Raw genomic sequence first — 22,373 nt, 5'->3', positions numbered from 1 at the left:
CTACATGAGAGAGAGAGAAGGGGCACTGTCTATATGAGAGAGAGAAGGGGGCACTGTCTACATGAGAGAGAGAAGGAGGCACTGTCTACATGAGAGAGAGGAGGGGCACTGTCTACATGAGAGAGAGAGAAGGGGCACTGTCTACATGAGAGAGAGAGAGGAGGCACTTTCTACATGAGAGAGAGAAGGGGGCACTGTCTACATGAGAGAGAGAGAGAGAGAGAAGGAGGCACTGTCTACATGAGAGAGAGAGAGAGAGAGAAGGAGGCACTGTCTACATGAGAGAGAGGAGGGGCACTGTCTACATGTGAGAGAGGAGGGGCACTGTCTACATGTGAGAGAGGAGGGGCACTGTCTACATGAGAGAGAGAGGGGGCACTGTCTACATGAGAGAGAGAAGGAGGCACTGTCTACATGAGAGAGAGAAGGGGGCACTGTTTACATGAGAGAGAGAAGGGGGCACTGTCTACATGAGAGAGAGAAGGGGGGGCACTGTCTACATGAGAGAGAGAAGGAGGCACTGTCTACATGAGAGAGAGGAGGGGCACTGTCTACATGAGAGAGAGAGGGGGCACTGTCTACATGAGAGAGAGAAGGAGGCACTGTCTACATGAGAGAGAGAAGGGGGCACTGTTTACATGAGAGAGAGAAGGGGGCACTGTCTACATGAGAGGGAGAAGGGGGCACTGTCTACATGAGAGAGAGGAGGGGCACTGTCTACATGAGAGAGAGAAGGGGCACTGTCTATATGAGAGAGAGAAGGGGGCACTGTCTACATGAGAGAGAGAAGGAGGCACTGTCTACATGAGAGAGAGAGAGAGAGAGAGAGAGAGAGAAGGAGGCACTGTCTACATGAGAGAGAGAAGGGGGCACTGTCTACATGAGAGAGAGGAGGGGCACTGTCTAAATGTGATAGAGGAGGGGCACTGTCTACATGAAAGAGAGAGGGGGCACTGTCTACATGAGGGAGAGAAGGGGGCACTGTCTACATGAGGGAGAGAAGGGGGCACTGTCTACATGAGAGAGAGAGAGAGAGAGAGAGAGAAGGAGGCACTGTCTACATGTGAGAGAGGAGTTGGCACTGTCTACATGAGAGAGAGAGGAGGCACTGTCTACATGAGAGAGAGAAGGGGGCACTCTACATGAGAGAGAAGGGGCACTGTCTAAATGAGAGAGAGAGAAGGGGGCACTGTCTACATGAGAGAGAGAGAAGGGGGCACTGTCTACATGAGAGAGAGAGAAGGGGGCACTGTCTACATGAGAGAGAGAAGGGGGCACTGTCTACATGAGAGAGAGAGAGAAGGGAACACAGACTACATGAGAGAGAGAAGGGGCACTGTCTACATGAGAGAGAGAAGGGGCACTGTCTACATGAGGGAGAAGGGGCACTGTCTACATGAGAGAGAGAGGGGGCACTGTCTACATGAGAGAGAGAAGGAGGCACTGTCTACATGAGAGAGAGAAGGGGGCACTGTTTACATGAGAGAGAGAAGGGGGCACTGTCTACATGAGAGAGAGAAGGGGGCACTGTCTACATGAGAGAGAGGAGGGGCACTGTCTACATGAGAGAGAGAAGGGGCACTGTCTATATGAGAGAGAGAAGGGGGCACTGTCTACATGAGAGAGAGAAGGAGGCACTGTCTACATGAGAGAGAGAGAGAGAGAGAGAGAAGGAGGCACTGTCTACATGAGAGAGAGAAGGGGGCACTGTCTACATGAGAGAGAGGAGGGGCACTGTCTAAATGTGAGAGAGGAGGGGCACTGTCTACATGAAAGAGAGAGGGGGCACTGTCTACATGAGGGAGAGAAGGGGGCACTGTCTACATGAGGGAGAGAAGGGGGCACTGTCTACATGAGAGAGAGAGAAGGAGGCACTGTCTACATGTGAGAGAGGAGTTGGCACTGTCTACATGAGAGAGAGAGGAGGCACTGTCTACATGAGAGAGAGAAGGGGGCACTCTACATGAGAGAGAAGGGGCACTGTCTAAATGAGAGAGAGAGAAGGGGCACTGTCTACATGAGAGAGAGAGAAGGGGGCACTGTCTACATGAGAGAGAGAGAGAGAGAAGGGGGCACTGTCTACATGAGAGAGAGAGAAGGGGGCACTGTCTACATGAGAGAGAGAGAGAAGGGAACACAGACTACATGAGAGAGAGAAGGGGCACTGTCTACATGAGAGAGAGAGAAGGGGGCACTGTCTACATGAGAGAGAGAAGGGGGCACTGTCTACATGAGAGAGAGAAGGGGCACTGTCTACATGAGGGAGAAGGGGCACTGTCTACATGAGAGAGAGAAGGGGGCACTGTCTACATGAGAGGGGGCACTGTCTACATGAGAGAGAGAAGGGGGCACTGTCTACATGAGAGAGAGAAGGGGGCACTGTCTACTTGAGAGAGAGAAGGAGGCACTGTCTACATGAGAGAGAGGAGGGGCACTGTCTACATGAGAGAGAGAAGGGGGCACTGTCTACATGAGAAAGAGAAGGAGGCACTGTCTACATGAGGGAGAGAAGGGGGGCACTGTCTACATGAGGGAGAGAAGGGGGGCACTGTCTACATGAGAGAGAGAAGGAGGCACTGTCTACATGAGAGAGAGGAGGCACTGTCTACATGAGAGAGAGAAGGGGGCACTGTCTACATGAGAGAGAGAAGGGGGCACTGTCTACATGAGAAAGAGAAGGAGGCACTGTCTACATGAGAGAGAGAGGGGGCACTGTCTACATGAGAGAGAGAAGGGGGGCACTGTCTACATGAGGGAGAGAAGGGGGGCACTGTCTACATGAGGGAGAGAAGGGGGGCACTGTCTACATGAGAGAGAGAAGGAGGCACTGTCTACATGAGAGAGAGGAGGCACTGTCTACATGAGAGAGAGAAGGGGGCACTGTCTACATGAGAGAGAGAAGGGGGCACTGTCTACATGAGAAAGAGAAGGAGGCACTGTCTACATGAGAGAGAGAAGGGGCACTGTCTACATGAGAGAGAGAAGGGGGCACTGTCTACATGAGAAAGAGAAGGAGGCACTGTCTACATGAGAGAGAGGAGGCACTGTCTACATGAGAGAGAGGAGGGGTACTGTCTACATGAGAGAGAGAGAAGGGGGCACTGTCTACATGAGAGAGAGAAGGGGGCACTGTCTACAAGAGAGAGAGAAGGGGGCACTGTCTACATGAGAGAGAAGGGGGCACTGTCTACATGTGAGAGAGGAGGGGCACTGTCAACATGAGAGAGAGAGGGGGGCACTGTCTACATGAGGGAGAGAGAGAGAGAGAGAGAGAAGGAGGCACTGTCTACATGAGAGAGGAGTTGGCACTGTCTACATGGGAGAGAGAGAAGTGGGCACTGTCTACATGAGAGAGAGAAGGGGCACTGTCTACATGAGAGAGAGAGAAGGGGGCACTGTCTACATGAGAAAGAGAAGGGGGCACTGTCTACATGAGAGAGAGAGGGGGCACTGTCTACATGAGAGAGAGAAGGGGGCACTGTCTACAAGAGAGAGAGAGAGAAGGGGGCACTGACTACATGAGAGAGAGAAGGGGCACTGTCTACATGAGAGAGAGAAGGGGGCACTGTCTACATGAGAGAGAGAAGGGGGCACTGTCTACATGAGAGGGGGCACTGTCTACATGAGGGAGAGAAGGGGGCACTGTCTACATGAGAGAGAAGGGGGCACTGTCTACATGAGAGGGGGCACTGTCTACATGAGAGAGAGAAGGGGGCACTGTCTACATGAGAGGGGGCACTGTCTACATGAGAGGGGGCACTGTCTACATGAGAGAGAGAAGGGGGCACTGTCTACATGAGAGAGAGAAGGAGGCACTGTCTACATGAGAGAGAGAAGGGGCACTGTCTACATGAGAGAGAGAAGGGGGCACTGTCTACATGAGAGAGAGAAGGAGGCACTGTCTACATGAGAGAGAGAAGGGGCACTGTCTACATGAGAGAGAGAAGGGGCACTGTCTACATAAGAAAGAAGGGGGCACTGTCTACATGAGGGAGAGAAGGGGGGCACTGTCTACATGAGGGAGAGAAGGGGGCACTGTCTACATGAGGGAGAGAAGGGGGCACTGTCTACATGAGAGGGGGCACTGTCTACATGAAAGAGAGAAGGGGGCACTGTCTACATGAGAGGGGGCACTGTCTACATGAGGGAGAGAAGGGGGCACTGTCTACATGAGAGAGAGAAGGGGGCACTGTGTACATGAGAGAGAAGGGGCACTGTCTACATGAGAGAGAGGGGGCACTGTCTACATGAGAGAGAGAAGGGGCACTGTCTACATGAGAGAGAAGGGGCACTGTCTACATGAGAGAGAGAAGGGGCACTGTCTACATGAGGGAGAGAAGGGGGCACTGTCTACATGAGAGAGAGAGGGGGGCACTGTCTACATGAGAGAGAGAAGGGGGCACTGTCTACATGAGGGAGAGAAGGGGGCACTGTCTACATGAGAGAGAGAGAGAGAGAGAAGGAGGCACTGTCTACATGAGAGAGAGGAGGGGCACTGTCTACATTTGAGAGAGGAGGGGCACTGTCTACATGTGAGAGAGGAGGGGCACTGTCTACATGAGAGAGAGAGGGGGGCACTGTCTACATGAGAGAGAGAAGGAGGCACTGTCTACATGAGAGAGAGAAGGGGGCACTGTTTACATGAGAGAGAGAAGGGGGCACTGTTTACATGAGAGAGAGAAGGGGGCACTGTCTACATGAGAGAGAGAGAGAGAGAGAGAGAAGGAGGCACTGTCTACATGAGAGAGAGAAGGGGGCACTGTCTACATGAGTGAGAGGAGGGGCACTGTCTAAATGTGAGAGAGGAGGGGCACTGTCTACATGAAAGAGAGAGGGGGCACTGTCTACATGAGGGAGAGAAGGGGGCACTGTCTACATGAGGGAGAGAAGGGGGCACTGTCTACATGAGAGAGAGAGAGAGAGAGAGAGAGAAGGAGGCACTGTCTACATGTGAGAGAGGAGTTGGCACTGTCTACATGAGAGAGAGAGGAGGCACTGTCTACATGAGAGAGAGAAGGGGGCACTCTACATGAGAGAGAAGGGGCACTGTCTAAATGAGAGAGAGAGAAGGGGGCACTGTCTACATGAGAGAGAGAGAAGGGGGCACTGTCTACATGAGAGAGAGAGAAGGGGGCACTGTCTACATGAGAGAGAGAGAAGGGGGCACTGTCTACATGAGAGAGAGAGAGAAGGGAACACAGACTACATGAGAGAGAGAAGGGGCACTGTCTACATGAGAGAGAGAGAAGGGGGCACTGTCTACATGAGAGAGAGAAGGGGCACTGTCTACATGAGGGAGAAGGGGCACTGTCTACATGAGAGAGAGAAGGGGCACTGTCTACATGAGAAGGGGCACTGTCTACATGAGAGAGAGAAGGGGGCACTGTGTACATGAGAGAGAAGGGGGCACTGTCTACTTGAGAGAGAGAAGGAGGCACTGTCTACATGAGAGAGAGGAGGCACTGTCTACATGAGAGAAAGGAGGGGCACTGTCTACATGAGAGAGAGACGGGGGCACTGTCTACATGAGAAAGAGAAGGAGGCACTGTCTACATGAGGGAGAGAAGGGGGGCACTGTCTACATGAGGGAGAGAAGGGGGGCACTGTCTACATGAGAGAGAGAGAAGGAGGCACTGTCTACATGAGAGAGAGGAGGGGCACTGTCTACATGAGAGAGAGGAGGGGCACTGTCTACATGAGAGAGAGAAGGGGGCACTGTCTACATGAGAAAGAGAAGGAGGCACTGTCTACATGAGAGAGAGGAGGCACTGTCTACATGAGAGAGAGGAGGGGCACTGTCTACATGAGAGAGAGAAGGGGGCACTGTCTACACGAGAGAGAGAAGGGGGCACTGTCTACATGAGAGAGAAGGGGGCACTGTCTACATGTGAGAGAGGAGGGGCACTGTCAACATGAGAGAGAGAGGGGGGCACTGTCTACATGAGGGAGAGAGAGAGAGAGAGAGAGAAGGAGGCACTGTCTACATGAGAGAGGAGTTGGCACTGTCTACATGGGAGAGAGAGAAGTGGGCACTGTCTACATGAGAAAGAGAAGGGGGCACTGTCTACATGAGAGAGAGAGGGGGCACTGTCTACAAGAGAGAGAGAGAGAAGGGGGCACTGACTACATGAGAGAGAGAAGGGGCACTGTCTACATGAGGGAGAAGGGGCACTGTCTACATGAGAGAGAGAAGGGGGCACTGTCTACATGAGAGAGAGAAGGGGGCACTGTCTACATGAGGGGGCACTGTCTACATGAGGGAGAGAAGGGGGCACTGTCTACATGAGAGAGAGAAGGGGGCACTGTCTACATGAGAGGGGGCACTGTCTACATGAGAGAGAGAAGGGGGCACTGTCTACATGAGAGGGGGCACTGTCTACATGAGAGGGGGCACTGTCTACATGAGAGAGAGAGAAGGGGGCACTGTCTACATGAGAGAGAGAAGGAGGCACTGTCTACATGAGAGAGAGAAGGGGCACTGTCTACATGAGAGAGAGAAGGGGGCACTGTCTACATGAGAGAGAGAAGGAGGCACTGTCTACATGAGAGAGAGAAGGGGCACTGTCTACATGAGAGAGAGAAGGGGCACTGTCTACATAAGAGAGAAGGGGGCACTGTCTACATGAGGGAGAGAAGGGGGGCACTGTCTACATGAGGGAGAGAAGGGGGCACTGTCTACATGAGGGAGAGAAGGGGGCACTGTCTACATGAGAGGGGGCACTGTCTACATGAAAGAGAGAAGGGGGCACTGTCTACATGAGAGGGGGCACTGTCTACATGAGGGAGAGAAGGGGGCACTGTCTACATGAGAGAGAGAAGGGGGCACTGTCTACATGAGAGAGAAGGGGCACTGTCTACATGAGAGAGAGAGGGGGCACTGTCTACATGAGAGAGAGAAGGGGCACTGTCTACATGAGAGAGAAGGGGCACTGTCTACATGAGAGAGAGAAGGGGCACTGTCTACATGAGGGAGAGAAGGGGGCACTGTCTACATGAGAGAGAGAGGGGGGCACTGTCTACATGAGAGAGAGAAGGGGGCACTGTCTACATGAGGGAGAGAAGGGGGCACTGTCTACGAGAGAGAGAGAGAGAGAGAGAGAGAGAGGAGGAACTTTCTACATGAGAGAGAGAAGGGGGCACTGTCTACATGAGAGAGAGAGAGAGAGAGAGAGAGAGAAGGAGGCACTGTCTACATGAGAGAGAGGAGGGGCACTGTCTACATGTGAGAGAGGAGGGGCACTGTCTACATGTGAGAGAGGAGGGGCACTGTCTACATGAGAGAGAGAGGGGGGCACTGTCTACATGAGAGAGAGAAGGAGGCACTGTCTACATGAGAGAGAGAAGGGGGCACTGTTTACATGAGAGAGAGAAGGGGGCACTGTTTACATGAGAGAGAGAAGGGGCACTGTCTACATGAGAGAGAGAGAGAGAGAGAGAGAAGGAGGCACTGTCTACATGAGAGAGAGAAGGGGGCACTGTCTACATGAGAGAGAGGAGGGGCACTGTCTAAATGTGAGAGAGGAGGGGCACTGTCTACATGAAAGAGAGAAGGGGCACTGTCTACATGAGGGAGAAGGGGCACTGTCTACATGAGAGAGAGAAGGGGCACTGTCTACATGAGAGGGGGCACTGTCTACATGAGAGAGAGAAGGGGGCACTGTCTACATGAGAGAGAAGGGGGCACTGTCTACTTGAGAGAGAGAAGGAGGCACTGTCTACATGAGAGAGAGGAGGCACTGTCTACATGAGAGAGAGGAGGGGCACTGTCTACATGAGAGAGAGAAGGGGGCACTGTCTACATGAGAAAGAGAAGGAGGCACTGTCTACATGAGGGAGAGAAGGGGGGCACTGTCTACATGAGGGAGAGAAGGGGGGCACTCTCTACATGAGAGAGAGAAGGAGGCACTGTCTACATGAGAGAGAGGAGGGGCACTGTCTACACGAGAGAGAGAAGGGGGCACTGTCTACACGAGAGAGAGAAGGGGGCACTGTCTACATGAGAGAGAAGGGGGCACTGTCTACATGTGAGAGAGGAGGGGCACTGTCAACATGAGAGAGAGAGGGGGGCACTGTCTACATGAGGGAGGGAGAGAGAGAGAGAGAGAGAGAGAGAAGGAGGCACTGTCTACATGTGAGAGGAGTTGGCACTGTCTACATGGGAGAGAGAAGTGGGCACTGTCTACATGAGAGAGAGAAGGGGCACTGTCTACATGAGAGAGAGAGAAGGGGGCACTGTCTACATGAGAGAGAGAAGGGGGCACTGTCTACATGAGAAAGAGAAGGGGGCACTGTCTACATGAGAGAGAGAGGGGGCACTGTCTACATGAGAGAGAGAAGGGGGCACTGTCTACAAGAGAGAGAGAGAGAAGGGGGCACTGACTACATGAGAGAGAGAAGGGGCACTGTCTACATGAGGGAGAAGAGGCACTGTCTACATGAGAGAGAGAAGGGGCACTGTCTACATGAGAGAGAGAAGGGGGCACTGTCTACATTAGAGAGAGAAGGGGGCACTGTCTACATGAGGGAGAGAAGGGGGCACTGTCTACATGAGAGAGAGAAGGGGGCACTGTCTACATGAGAGAGAGAGGGGGCACTGTCTACATGAGAGAGAGAAGGGGGCACTGTCTACATGAGAGAGAGAAGGGGGCACTGTCTACATGAGAGGGGGCACTGTCTACATGAGAGAGAGAAGGGGGCACTGTCTACATGAGAGAGAGAGAAGGGGGCTCTGTCTACATGAGAGAGAGAGAGAGAATGAGAGAGAGAGAGAAGGAGGCACTGTCTACATGAGAGAGAGGAGGGGCACTGTCTACATGTGAGAGAGGAGGGGCACTGTCTACATGAGAGAGAGAGAGGGGGCACTGTCTACATGAGAGAGAGAAGGAGGCACTGTCTACATGAGAGAGAGAGAGAAGGGGGCACTGTCTACATGAGAGAGAGAGAAGGGGGCACTGTCTACATGAGAGAGAGAGAAGGGGGCACTGTCTACATGAGAGAGAGAAGGAGGCACTGTCTACATGAGAGAGAGAAGGGGGCACTGTCTACATGAGGGAGAGAAGGAGCACTGTCTACATGAGAGAGAGGAGGGGCACTGTCTACATGAGAGAGAGAAGGGGGCACTGTCTATATGAGAGAGAGAAGGGGGCACTGTCTACATGAGAGAGAGAGAGAGAGAGAGAGAGAGAAGGAGGCACTGTCTACATGAGAGAGAGAAGGGGGCACTGTCTACATGAGAGAGAGGAGGGGCACTGTCTACATGTGAGAGAGAGGGGGGCACTGTCTACATGAGAGAGAGAAGGGGGCACTGTCTACATGAGAGAGAGAGGGGGCACTGTCTACATGAGAGAGATAGGGGGCACTGTCTACATGAGAGAGAGAAGGGGGCACTGTCTACATGAGAGAGATAGGGGGCACTGTCTACATGAGAGAGAGAAGGGGGCACTGTCTACATGAGGGAGAGAAGGGGGCACTGCCTACATGAGGGAGAGAAGGGGCACTGTCTACATGAGAGAGAGAGAGAGAGAGAGAGAAGGAGGCACTGTCTACATGAGAGAGAAGGGGGCACTGTCTACATGAGAGAGAGGAGTTGGCACTGTCTACATGAGAGAGAGAGGAGGCACTGTCTACATGAGAGAGAGAGAAGGGGGCACTCTACATGAGAGAGAGAAGGGGCACTGTCTACATGAAAGAGAGAGAAGGGGGCACTCTACATGAGAGAGAGAAGGGGCACTGTCTACATGAGAGAGAGAAGGGGGCACTGTCTACATGAGAGAGAGAAGGAGGCACTGTCTACATGAGAGAGAGAAGGAGGCACTGTCTACATGAGAGAGAGAAGGGGCACTGTCTACATGAGAGAGAGAAGGGGTACTGTCTACATGAGAGAGAAGGAGCACTGTCTACATGAGAGAGAGAAGGAGGCACTGTCTACATGAGAGGGAGAAGGGGGCACTGTCTACATGAGAGAGAGAAGGGGGCACTGTCTACATGAGAGAGAGAAGGGGCACTGTCTACATGAGAGAGAGAAGGGGTACTGTCTACATGAGAGAGAAGGAGCACTGTCTACATGAGAGAGAGAAGGAGGCACTGTCTACATGAGAGAGAGAAGGAGGCACTGTCTACATGAGAGAGAGAAGGGGCACTGTCTACATGAGAGAGAGAAGGGGTACTGTCTACATGAGAGAGAAGGAGCACTGTCTACATGAGAGAGAGAAGGAGGCACTGTCTACATGAGAGAGAGAAGGGGCACTGTCTACATGAGAGAGAGAAGGGGGCACTGTCTACATGAGAGAGAGAAGGAGGCACTGTCTACATGAGGGAGAGAAGGGGCACTGTCTACATGAGAGAGAGAAGGAGGCACTGTCTACATGAGGGAGAGAAGGGGCACTGTCTACATGAGAGAGAGAAGGGGCACTGTCTACATGAGAGAGAGAAGGGGCACTGTCTACATGAGAGGCGGCACTGGGAGGGGGAGGGGGCACTCAGTAATGCATGTATTTTGGGGGTGCTCTGTATAGGGTGTGGTCATAGATTTTGGGGTGCTCTGTATAGGGTGTGGTCTTAGATTTGGGGGTGCTCTGGATAGGGTGTGGTCATAGATTTGGGGGTGCTCTGGATAGGGTGTGGTCATAGATTTGGGGGTGCTCTGGATAGGGTGTGGTCATAGATTTGGGGGTGCTCTGGATAGGGTGTGGTCATATATTTGGGGGTGCTCTGGATAGGGTGTGGTCATGGATTTGGGGATGCTCTGGATAGGGTGTGGTCATAGATTTGGGGGTGCTCTGGATAGGGTGTGGTCATAGATTTGGGGGTGCTCTGGATAGGGTGTGGTCATAGATTTGGGGGTGCTCTGGATAGGGTATGGTTATAGATTTTGGGGGTGCTCTGTATAGGGTGTGGTCATAGATTTTTTGGGGGGGTGCTCTGTATAGGGTGTGGTTATAGATTTGGGGGTGCTCTGGATAGGGTGTGGTCATAGATTTTGGGGTGCTCTGGATAGGGTGTTGTCATAGATTTGGGGGTGCTCTGTATAGGGTGTGGTAATAGATTTGGAGGGTGCTCTGGATAGGGTGTGGTCATAGATTTGGGAGTGCTCTGTATAGGATGTGGTAATAGATTTTGGGGGGGGTGCTCTGTTTAGCACATGGTCATAGATTTTGGGGTGCTCTGTATAGGTTGTGGTCATAGATTTGGGGGTGCTCTGGATAGGGTGTGGTCATAGATTTGGGGGGTGCTCTGGATAGGGTGTGGTCATAGATTTGGGGGATGCTCTGGATAGGGTGTGGTTATAGATTTGGCGGTGCTCTGGATAGGGTGTGGTCGTAGAATTGGGAGTGCTTTGTACAGGGTGTGGTTAAAGATTTCGGGTGGTGCAGTGATAGATTTGGGGGTGTTCTGTAGAGGGTTTGGTTATAGATTTTGGGGGGTGCTATATAAAGGGTGTGGTCATAGATTTTGGGGGTGCTTTGGATAGGGTGTGGTCATAGATTTTGGGGATGCTTTGTACATGGTGTGGTTAAATATTTTGGGGGTGCTCTGTATTGGGTGTGGTTATAGATTTGGAGGTGCTCTGTATAGGGTGTGGTTACAGATTTTGGGGGTGCTCTGTATAGAGTGTGGTTACAGATTTTGGGGGTGCTCTGTATAGAGTGTGGTTACAGATTTTGGGGGTGCTCTGTATAGGGTGTGGTTACAGATTTTGGGGGTGCTCTATATAGGGTGTGGTTATAGATTTTTTTGGAGGGGGTGCCCTGTATAGGGTGTGGTCATAGATTGGGGGGTGCTCTGTATAGGGTGTGGTCATAGATTTGGAGGGTGCTCTGTATAGGGTGTTGTCATAGATTTTGGGGGTGCTCTGTATAGGGTGTGGTCATAGATTTTGGGGGGGTGCTCTGTATAGGGTGTGGTCATAGATTTTGGGGGGGTGCTCTGTATAGGGTGTGGTCATAGATTTTGGGGGGGTGCTCTGTATAGGGTGTGGACATAGATTTTGGGGGGTGCTCTGTATAGTGTGTGGTCATAGATTTTGGGGGTGCTCTGTACAGGGTGTGGTCATAGATTTGGAGGGTGCTCTGTATAGGGTGTGGTCATAGATTTTTTTTGGGGGGTGCTCTGTATAGGGTGTGGTCATAGATTTGGGGGGGTGCTCTGTATAGGGTGTGGTCATAGATTTCGGGGAGTTCTCTGTATAGGGTGTGGTCATAGATTTTGGGGGGGTGCTCTGTATAGGGTGTGGTCATAGATTTTGGGGGGGTGCTCTGTATAGGGTGTGGTCATAGATTTTGGGGGTGCCCTGTACAGGGTGTGGTCATAGATTTCGGGGAGTTCTCTGTATAGGGTGTGGTCATAGATTTTGGGGGGGTGCTCTGTATAGGGTGTGGTCATAGATTTTGGGGGGGTGCTCTGTATAGGGTGTGGTCATAGATTTTGGGGGGGTGCTCTGTATAGGGTGTGGTCATATATTTTGGGGGTGCCCTGTACAGGGTGTGGTCATAGATTTTGGGGGTGCCCTGTATAGGGTGTGGTCATAGATTGGGGGGTGCTCTGTATAGGGTGTGGTCATAGATTTTGGGGGTGCTCTGTATAGGGTGTGGTCATAGATTTTGGGGGGGTGCTCTTTATAGGGTGTGGTCATAGATTTCGGGGGGTGCTCTGTATAGGGTGTGGTCATAGATTTTGGGGGGGTGCTCTGTACAGGGTGTGGTCATAGATTTCGGGGGGTGCTCTGTATAGGGTGTGGTCATAGATTTTGGGGGGGTGCTCTGTATAGGGTGTGGACATAGATTTTGGGGGGGTGCTCTGTATAGTGTGTGGTCATAGATTTTGGGGGTGCTCTGTACAGGGTGTGGTCATAGATTTTGGGGGTGCTCTGTATAGGGTGTGGTCATAGATTTCGGGGGTTGCTCTGTATAGGGTGTGGTCATAGATTTCGGGGGGTGCTCTGTACAGGGTGTGGTCATAGATTTTGGGGGTGCTCTGTATAGGGTGTGGTCATAGATTTTGGGGGGGTGCTCTGTATAGGGTGTGGTCATAGATTTCGGGGGGTGCTCTGTATAGGGTGTGGTCATAGATTTTGGGGGGTTCTCTGTATAGGGTGTGGTCATAGATTTTGGGGGGACACTCTGTATAGGGTGTGGTCATAGATTTTGGGGGTGCTCTGTACAGGGTGTGGTCATAGATTTTGGGGGTGCTCTGTATAGGGTGTGGTCATAGATTTTGGGGGTGGTCATAGATACTTGCTCCCCTATGATACTGCTGTATCATTATTTGGATGTCCATGGTGTTTTTGGGGGGCGCTCTCTCAAATCTCTCTTTTTGCCCATCAGCTTTATCTATCCAATGACCTCAGGAGAGGCGGAGACTCGGGAGGGCGCCCCCCACAGATGGGATGGTGGAATGGCTTCTCCCACCATGGAGGAACATTTCTACCCCTTCTTGATAGAAAGACGTCCGTCCTACCTGGAGGAGGATGAGGAGGAGCGGCGGGAGGAGGACCTGAGCCTGGCCCTGGAGAGGAAGGACAAGGACCTGCTGCTGGCCGCCGAGCTGGGGAAGGCCCTGCTGGAGAGGAACGACCTCCTGGAGAAGAACCGCGAAACCCTGGAGGAGGAGCTGAGGGAGACACGAGAGGTGAGAGGTCCAGACTGCACCCCCATACTACAGACCCCTCCAGACTGTACCCCCATACTACAGACCCCTCCAGACTGCACCCCCACACTACAGACCCCTCCAGACTGCACCCCCATACTACAGACCCCTCCAGACTGCACACCTACACTACAGACACCTCCAGACTGCACCCCCACACTACAGACCCCTCCAGACTGCACCCCCCACACTAAAGACACCTCCAGACTGCACCCCCACACTACAGACCCCTCCAGACTGCACCCCCACACTACAGACCCCTCCAGACTGCACCCCCACACTACAGACCCCTCCAGACTGTACCCCCATACTACAGACCCCTCCAGACTGCACCCCCATACTACAGACCCCTCCAGACTGCACACCTACACTACAGACCCCTCCAGACTGCACCCCCACACTACAGACCCCTCCAGACTGCACCCCCATACTACAGACCGTTCGAGACTGCACCCCCACACTACATCCCCCTCCAGACTGCACCCCCACACTACAGACACCTCCAGACTGCACCCCCACACTACAGACCCCTCCAGACTGCACCCCCACACTACAGACCCCTCCAGACTGCACCCCCACACTACAGACCCCGCCAGACTGCACCCCCACACTACAGACCCCTCCAGACTGCACCCCCATACTACAGACCCCTCCAAACTGTACCCCCACACTACAGACACCTCCAGACTGCACCCCCACACCACAGACCCCTCCAGACTGCACCCCCACACTACAGACCCCCTCCAGACTGCACCCCCACACTACAGACCCCCTCCAGACTGCACCCCCACACTACAGACCCCTCCAGACTGCACCCCCATACTACAGACACCTCCAGAGCTGCACCCCCATACTACAGACCCCTCCAGACTGCACCTCCATACTACAGACCGTTCCAGACTGCACCCCCACACTACATACCCCTCCAGACTGCACCCCCACACTACAGACACCTCCAGACTGCACCCCCACACTACAGACCCCTCCAGACTGCACCCCCATACTATAGACCCCTCCAGACTGCACCCCCACACTACAGACCCCTCCAGACTGCACCCCCACACTACAGACCCCTCCAGACTGCACCCCCACACTACAGACCCCTCCAGACTGCACCCCCACACTACTGACACCTCCAGACTGCACCCCCACACTGCACCCCCACACTACAGACCCCTCCAGACTGCACCCCCACACTACAGACCTCTCCAGACTGCACCCCCACACTACAGACCCCTCCAGACTGCACCCCCATACTACAGACCCCTCCAGACTGCACCCCCACACTACAGACCCCTCCAGACTGCACCCCCACACTACAGACCCCTCCAGACTGCACCCCCACACTACAGACCCCTCCAGACTGCACCCCCACACTACAGACCCCTCCAGACAGCACCCCCACACTACAGACCCCTCCAGACTGCACCCCCACACTACAGACCCCTCCAGACTGCACCCCCCACACTACAGACCCCTCCAGACTGCACTCCCAGACTACAGACCCCTCCAGATTGCACCCCCACACTACAGACCCCTCCAGACTGCACCCCATACTACAGACCCCTCCAGACTGCACCCCCACACTACAGACATCTCCAGACTGCACCCCCACACTACAGACATCTCCAGACTGCACCCCCACACTACAGACCCCTCCAGACTGCACCCCCACACTACAGACCCCTCCAGACTGCACCCCCATACTACAGACCCCTCCAGACTGCACCTCCATACTACAGACCGTTCCAGACTGCACCCCCACACTACATACCCCTCCAGACTGCACCCCCACACTACAGACACCTCCAGACTGCACCCCCACACTACAGACCCCTCCAGACTGCACCCCCACACTACAGACCCCTCCAGACTGCACCCCCACACTACAGACCCCTCCAGACTGCACCCCCACACTACAGACCCCTCCAGACTGCACCCCCATACTACAGACCCCTCCAGACTGTACCCCCACACTACAGACACCTCCAGATTGCACCCCCACACCACAGACCCCTCCAGACTGCACCCCCACACTACAGACCCCCTCACTACAGACCCCTCCAGACTGCACCCCCATACTACAGACACCTCCAGAGCTGCACCCCCATACTACAGACCCCTCCAGACTGCACCTCCATACTACAGACCGTTCCAGACTGCACCCCCACACTACATACCCCTCCAGACTGCACCCCCACACTACAGACCCCTCCAGACTGCACCCCCACACTACAGACCCCTCCAGACTGCACCCCCACACTACTGACACCTCCAGACTGCACCCCCACACTGCACCCCCACACTACAGACCCCTCCAGACTGCACCCCCACACTACAGACCTCTCCAGACTGCACCCCCACACTACAGACCCCTCCAGACTGCACCCCCCATACTACAGACCCCTCCAGACTGCACCCCCACACTACAGACCCCTCCAGACTGCACCCCCACACTACAGACCCCTCCAGACTGCACCCCCACACTACAGACCCCTCCAGACTGCACCCCCACACTACAGACCCCTCCAGACTGCACCCCCACACTACAGACCCCTCCAGACTGCACCCCCACACTACAGACCCCTCCAGACTGCACCCCCACACTACAGACCCCTCCAGACTGCACCCCCATACTACAGACCCCTCCAAACTGTACCCCCACACTACAGACACCTCCAGACTGCACCCCCACACCACAGACCCCTCCAGACTGCACCCCCACACTACAGACCCCTCCAGACTGCACCCCCACACTACAGACCCCTCCAGACTGCACCCCCACACTACAGACCCCTCCAGACTGCACCCCCACACTACAGACCCCTCCAGACTGCACCCCCACACTACAGACCCCTCCAGACAGCACCCCCACACTACAGACCCCTCCAGACTGCACCCCCACACTACAGACCCCTCCAGACTGCACCCCCACACTACAGACCCCTCCAGACTGCACCCCCACACTACAGACCCCTACAGACTGCACCCCCACACTACAGACACCTCCAGACTGCACCCCCACACTACAGACACCTCCAGACTGCACCCCCACACTACAGACCCCTCCAGACTGCACCCCCACACTACAGACCCCTCCAGACTGCACCCCCACACTACAGACCCCTCCAGACTGCACCCCCACACTACAGACCCCTCCAGACTGCACCCCCACACTACAGACCCCTCCAGACTGCACCCCCACACTACAGACCCCTCCAGACTGCACCCCCACACTACAGACCCCTCCAGACTGCACCCCCACACTACAGACCCCTCCAGACTGCACCCCCACACTACAGACCCCTCCAGACTGCACCCCCACACTACAGACCCCTCCAGACTGCACCCCCACGCTACAGACCCCGCCAGACTGCACCCCCACACTACAGACCCCTCCAGACTGCACCCCCACACTACAGACCCCCCAGACTGCACCCCCACACTACAGACACCTCCAGACTGCACCCCCATACTACAGACCCCTCCAGACTGCACCCCCACACTACAGACCCCTCCAGACTGCACCCCCACACTACAGACACCTCCAGAGCTGCACTCACTATTCTGCTGTTACATCATGTCTTATCCTCCAGAGCTGCACTCATTATTCTGCTGTTACATCATGTCTTATCCTCCCGAGCTGAACTCACTATTCTGCTGTTACATCATGTCTTATCCTCCAGAGCTGCACTCACTATTCTGCAGTTACATCAGGTCTTATCCTCCAGACCTGCACTCACTATTCTGCAGTTACATCATGTCTTATCCTCCAGAGCTGCACTCACTATTCTGCTGTTTCATGTGGGGCCTGTTCTGTGTTGCAGCGTCTGGAGCAGGAGAAGCACGCTTTACGCCTGAAAATGGAGGCAAAGGATGGAGATTTAAAAGCGCAAATCACAGACCTGGAGAGCGACCTGGCGCAGGCGCGACTACACATCCGACAACTCATGACCGAGCACAAGGAGTGCGGCCGGGAAAGCGCCAGCGCCGTGCAGGAGCTGTCTGAGCAGAATCAGCGCCTCATGGAACAGGTGCTACAGGTGAGCGGCTCAGCAGACTGTATCACACATGACAAGATTGGATACTCAGCTCAAAGGACAGTATCACACATGATAGGATTAGATACACCGCTCATAGGATAGTATCACACATTATAGGATTAGATACACAGAACAGCAGACTGAATCACACATGATAGGATTAGATACACCGCTCATAGGATAGTATCACACATGACAAGATTGGATACACAGCTCAAAGGACAGTATCACACATGATAGGATTAGATACACCGCTCATAGGATAGTATCACACGTTATAGGATTAGATACACAGAACAGCAGACTGAATCACACATGATAGGATTAGATACACCACTCATAGGATAGTATCACACATGACAAGATTGGATACACAGCTCAACAGATTGTATCACACATGACTGGATTAGATACACAGCTCAAAGGACAGTATCACACATAAAAGGATTAGACACACAGCTCATAGCATAGTATCACACATGATAGGATTAGATACACGATCTATAGGATAGTATTACACATGAAAGGATTAGATACACCGCTCATAGGATAGTATCACACATGATAGGATTAGATACACCACTCATAGGATAGTATCACACATGATAGGAATAGATACACCACTCATAGGATAGTATCACACGATAGGATTAGATACACCACTCATAGGATAGTATCACACATGAAAGGATTAGATACACCGCTCATAGGATAGTATCACACATGAAAGGATTAGATACACCGCTCATAGGATAGTATCACACATGATAGGATTAGATACACCACTCATAGGATAGTATCACACATGATAGGATTAGATACACCACTCATAGGATAGTATCACACATGATAGGATTAGATACACCACTCATAGGATAGTATCACACATGATAGGTTTAGATACACAGTTCACCGGGTGATGTTATTTCAGTCTTTAAAGAGAAACCCAGCAAAAATTTAACAAATCTGATTTGAGCAGAGACTTAGATACAGGTTGGATACCCCTGAGGTTAGTGTGTGGCAGTAATGAGGACACAATGCTCTTATGGTGAAATCCTATAATCCAGCGGGGACATCTGTCGGCTCCGCAGGCTGATCGGCTCAGCTTCCTCTAATCCTCAGGACTGGGGGGGGGTCCTATCCAGACGGGCGGGGGTCGGCCGCTTCACTACAGCCCCAGAGGATGACCCCCACCCACTGCTGTTCTCTGGTGTCAGCCACGTGAGGCAGAGAGGGTTAATACTGACTGTTCACTGTATACACAGAGCAAATGAGGCAGCCATGACAGGCTTAGATACACAGCTCAGCAGCGTATCACACATGATAGGCTTAGATACACAGCTCAGCAGAGTATCACACATGATAGGATTAGATACACATCTCATCAGAGTATCACACGATAGGAATAGAAACACAGCTCAGGAGGGTATCACACATGATAGGATTAGATACACAGCTCAGCAGGGTATCACACATGATAGGATTAGATACACAGCTCAGAAGAGTATCAAACATGACAGGATTAGATACACAGCTCAGCAGGGTATCACACATGACAGGATTAGATACACAGCTCAGCAGGGTATCACACATGATCGGATTAGATACACAGCTCAGAAGAGTATCAAACATGATAGGATTAGATACACAGCTCAGCAGGGTATCACACATGATAGGATTAGATACACAGCTCAGAAGAGTATCACACATGATAGGATTAGATACACAGCTCAGCAGGGTATCACACATGATAGGATTAGATACACAGCTCAGCAGGGTATCACACATGATAGGATTAGATACACATCTCAGAAGAGTATCACACATAATGGCTTAGATACATCACCTCTCTGGACAGACCATAACCTTCTGTCCCCCGTTCTGTTTCCTCAGGTCTCTCAGGTGGAGAAGTCTCTGGCTCTACAGGTGGAGTCTCTAAGAGAAGAGAATCGGGAGCTGGTGCTGAGAGGAGGACAGTTCACACCGGCACTGCAGAGTCTGCGGAGAGAGGTGACCAGAGTGCGGAGGAGTGCGGGGTGGTGAGGATGCAGTGCGGGGTGGTGAGGATGCAGTGCGGGGTGGTGAGGATGCAGTGCGGGTGGTGAGGATGCAGTGCGGGGTGGTGAGGATGCAGTGCGGGGTGGTGATGAGGCAGTGTGGGGTGATGATGAGGCAGTGTGGGGTGATGATGAGGCAGTGTGGGGTGATGATGAGGCAGTGTGGGGTGATGAGGATGCAGTGTGGGGTGGTGAGGGTGCAAAGTGGGGTGGTGAGGGTGCAAAGTGGGGTGGTGAGGATGCAGTGTGGGGTGATGATGAGGCAGTGTGGGGTGGTGAGGATGCAGTGTGGGGTGATGATGAGGCAATGTGGGGTGGTGAGGATGCAATGTGGGGTGGTGAGGATGCAGTGTGGGGTGGTGAGGATGCAGTGTGGGGTGATGATGAGGCAGTGTGGGGTGGTGAGGGTGCAATGTGGGGTGGTGAGGATGCAGTGTTGGGTGGTGAGGATGCAGTGTGGGGTGATGATGAGGCAATGTGGGGTGGTGAGGATGCAGTGTGGGGTGATGAGGATGCAGTGTGGGGTGGTGAGGATGCAGTGTGGGGTGGTGAGGATGCAGTGTGGGGTGGTGAGGGTGCAGTGTGGGGTGGTGAGGGTGCAGTGTGGGGTGGTGAGGATGCAGTGTGGGGTGATGAGGATGCAGTGCGGGGTGATGAGGATGCAGTGTGGGGTGATGAGGATGCAGTGTGGGGTGGTGAGGATGCAGTGTGGGGTGGTGAGGATGCAGTGTGGGGTGGTGAGGATGCAATGTGGGGTGGTGAGGATGCAGTGTGGGGGGGTGAGGATGCAGTGCGGGGTGATGATGAGGCAGTGCGGGGTGATGATGAGGCAGTGTGGGGTGGTGAGGATGCAGTGTGGGGTGGTGAGGATGCAGTGTGGGGTGGTGAGGATGCAGTGTGGGGTGGTGAGGGTGCAGTGTGGGGTGGTGAGGGTGCAGTGTGGGGTGGTGATGATGCAGTGTGGGGTGGTGAGGATACAGTGTGGGGTGATGAGGATGCAGTGTGGGGTGATGAGGATGCAGTGTGGGGTGGTGAGGATGCAGTGTGGGGTGGTGAGGATGCAATGTGGGGTGGTGAGGATGCAGTGTGGGGGGGTGAGGATGCAGTGCGGGGTGATGATGAGGCAGTGCGGGGTGATGATGAGGCAGTGTGGGGTGGTGAGGATGCAGTGTGGGGTGGTGAGGATGCAGTGTGGGGTGATGAGGATGCAGTGTGGGGTGGTGAGGATGCAGTGTGGGGTGGTGAGGATGCAGTGTGGGGTGGTGAGGATGCAGTGTGGGGTGGTGAGGATGCAGTGTGGGGTGATGATGAGGCAGTGTGGGGTGGTGAGGGTACAGTGTGGGGTGGTGAGGATGCAGTGTGGGGTGGTGAGGATGCAGTGTGGGGTGATGATGAGGCAGTGTGGGGTGGTGAGGATGCAGTGTGGGGTGGTGAGGATGCAGTGTGGGGTGGTGAGGATGCAGTGTGGGGTGGTGAGGATACAGTGTGGGGTGGTGAGGGTGCAGTGTGGGGTGGTGAGGATGCAGTGTGGGGTGGTGAGGATACAGTGTGGGGTGGTGAGGGTGCAGTGTGGGGTGGTGAGGATGCAGTGTGGGGTGATGAGGATGCAGTGTGGGGTGATGAGGATGCAGTGTGGGGTGGTGAGGATGCAGTGTGGGGTGGTGAGGATGCAGTGTGGGGTGGTGAGGGTGCAGTGTGGGGTGGTGAGGATGCAGTGTGGGGTGATGATGAGGCAGTGTGGGGTGGTGAGGGTGCAATGTGGGGTGGTGAGGATGCAGTGTGGGGTGGTGAGGATGCAGTGTGGGGTGATGATGAGGCAGTGTGGGGTGGTGAGGATGCAGTGTGGGGTGGTGAGGATGCAGTGTGGGGTGGTGAGGATGCAGTGTGGGGTGGTGAGGATACAGTGTGGGGTGGTGAGGGTGCAGTGTGGGGTGGTGAGGATGCAGTGTGGGGTGGTGAGGATGCAGTGTGGGGTGATGATGAGGCAGTGTGGGGTGGTGAGGGTGCAGTGTGGGGTGGTGAGGATGCAGTGTGGGGTGGTGAGGATGCAGTGTGGGGTGATGATGAGGCAGTGTGGGGTGGTGAGGATGCAGTGTGGGGTGGTGAGGGTGCAGTGTGGGGTGGTGAGGATGCAGTGTGGGGTGGTGAGGATGCAGTGTGGGGTGATGATGAGGCAGTGTGGGGTGGTGAGGATGCAGTGTGGGGTGGTGAGGATGCAGTGTGGGGTGGTGAGGATGCAGTGTGGGGTGGTGAGGATACAGTGTGGGGTGGTGAGGGTGCAGTGTGGGGTGGTGAGGATGCAGTGTGGGGTGGTGAGGATGCAGTGTGGGGTGATGATGAGGCAGTGTGGGGTGGTGAGGGTGCAGTGTGGGGTGGTGAGGATGCAGTGTGGGGTGGTGAGGATGCAGTGTGGGGTGATGATGAGGCAGTGTGGGGTGAGCTCACACTCATGTCGTTCTGTAGAACACTTTATTGCTGGAGAAGAAGAAGGATCTGGAATCCCAAGTGAAGAATCTTCAGGAGGAGAATGAGAGCGTCCAGAGTCTGGTCTATCACCTGAGAGAGAGCGTCCTGCAGCTGGAGAGACACCAGAGCGAGACTGAGGCCACGGTAAGAGGTGGGACTGGGC

At 54.0% G+C, this 22,373-nt stretch overlaps 1 protein-coding gene across 1 annotated transcript in view; it reads left to right on the top strand.

Moving 5' to 3' along the window:
• LOC130298580 (BICD family-like cargo adapter 2) overlaps positions 1-22,373 on the top strand; it is an 85,274-nt gene that overhangs the window by 21,837 nt on the left and 41,064 nt on the right. Inside the window, exons 2-5 of the mRNA XM_056551353.1 lie at positions 13,323-13,626; positions 17,472-17,687; positions 19,581-19,697; positions 22,208-22,354. Of these exons, the coding sequence (XP_056407328.1) occupies positions 13,336-13,626; positions 17,472-17,687; positions 19,581-19,697; positions 22,208-22,354 (771 nt within the window). The 5' untranslated portion in view covers positions 13,323-13,335. The remainder of the gene's footprint in view (positions 1-13,322; positions 13,627-17,471; positions 17,688-19,580; positions 19,698-22,207; positions 22,355-22,373) is intronic.

The sequence above is a fragment of the Hyla sarda genome, unplaced genomic scaffold, assembly GCF_029499605.1.
Source record: "Hyla sarda isolate aHylSar1 unplaced genomic scaffold, aHylSar1.hap1 scaffold_1007, whole genome shotgun sequence".
Taxonomy (NCBI): Eukaryota; Metazoa; Chordata; class Amphibia; order Anura; family Hylidae; genus Hyla; species Hyla sarda.
Note: the sequence above shows the minus strand (reverse complement) of the source record. Positions and strands in the feature narration are given on the sequence as shown.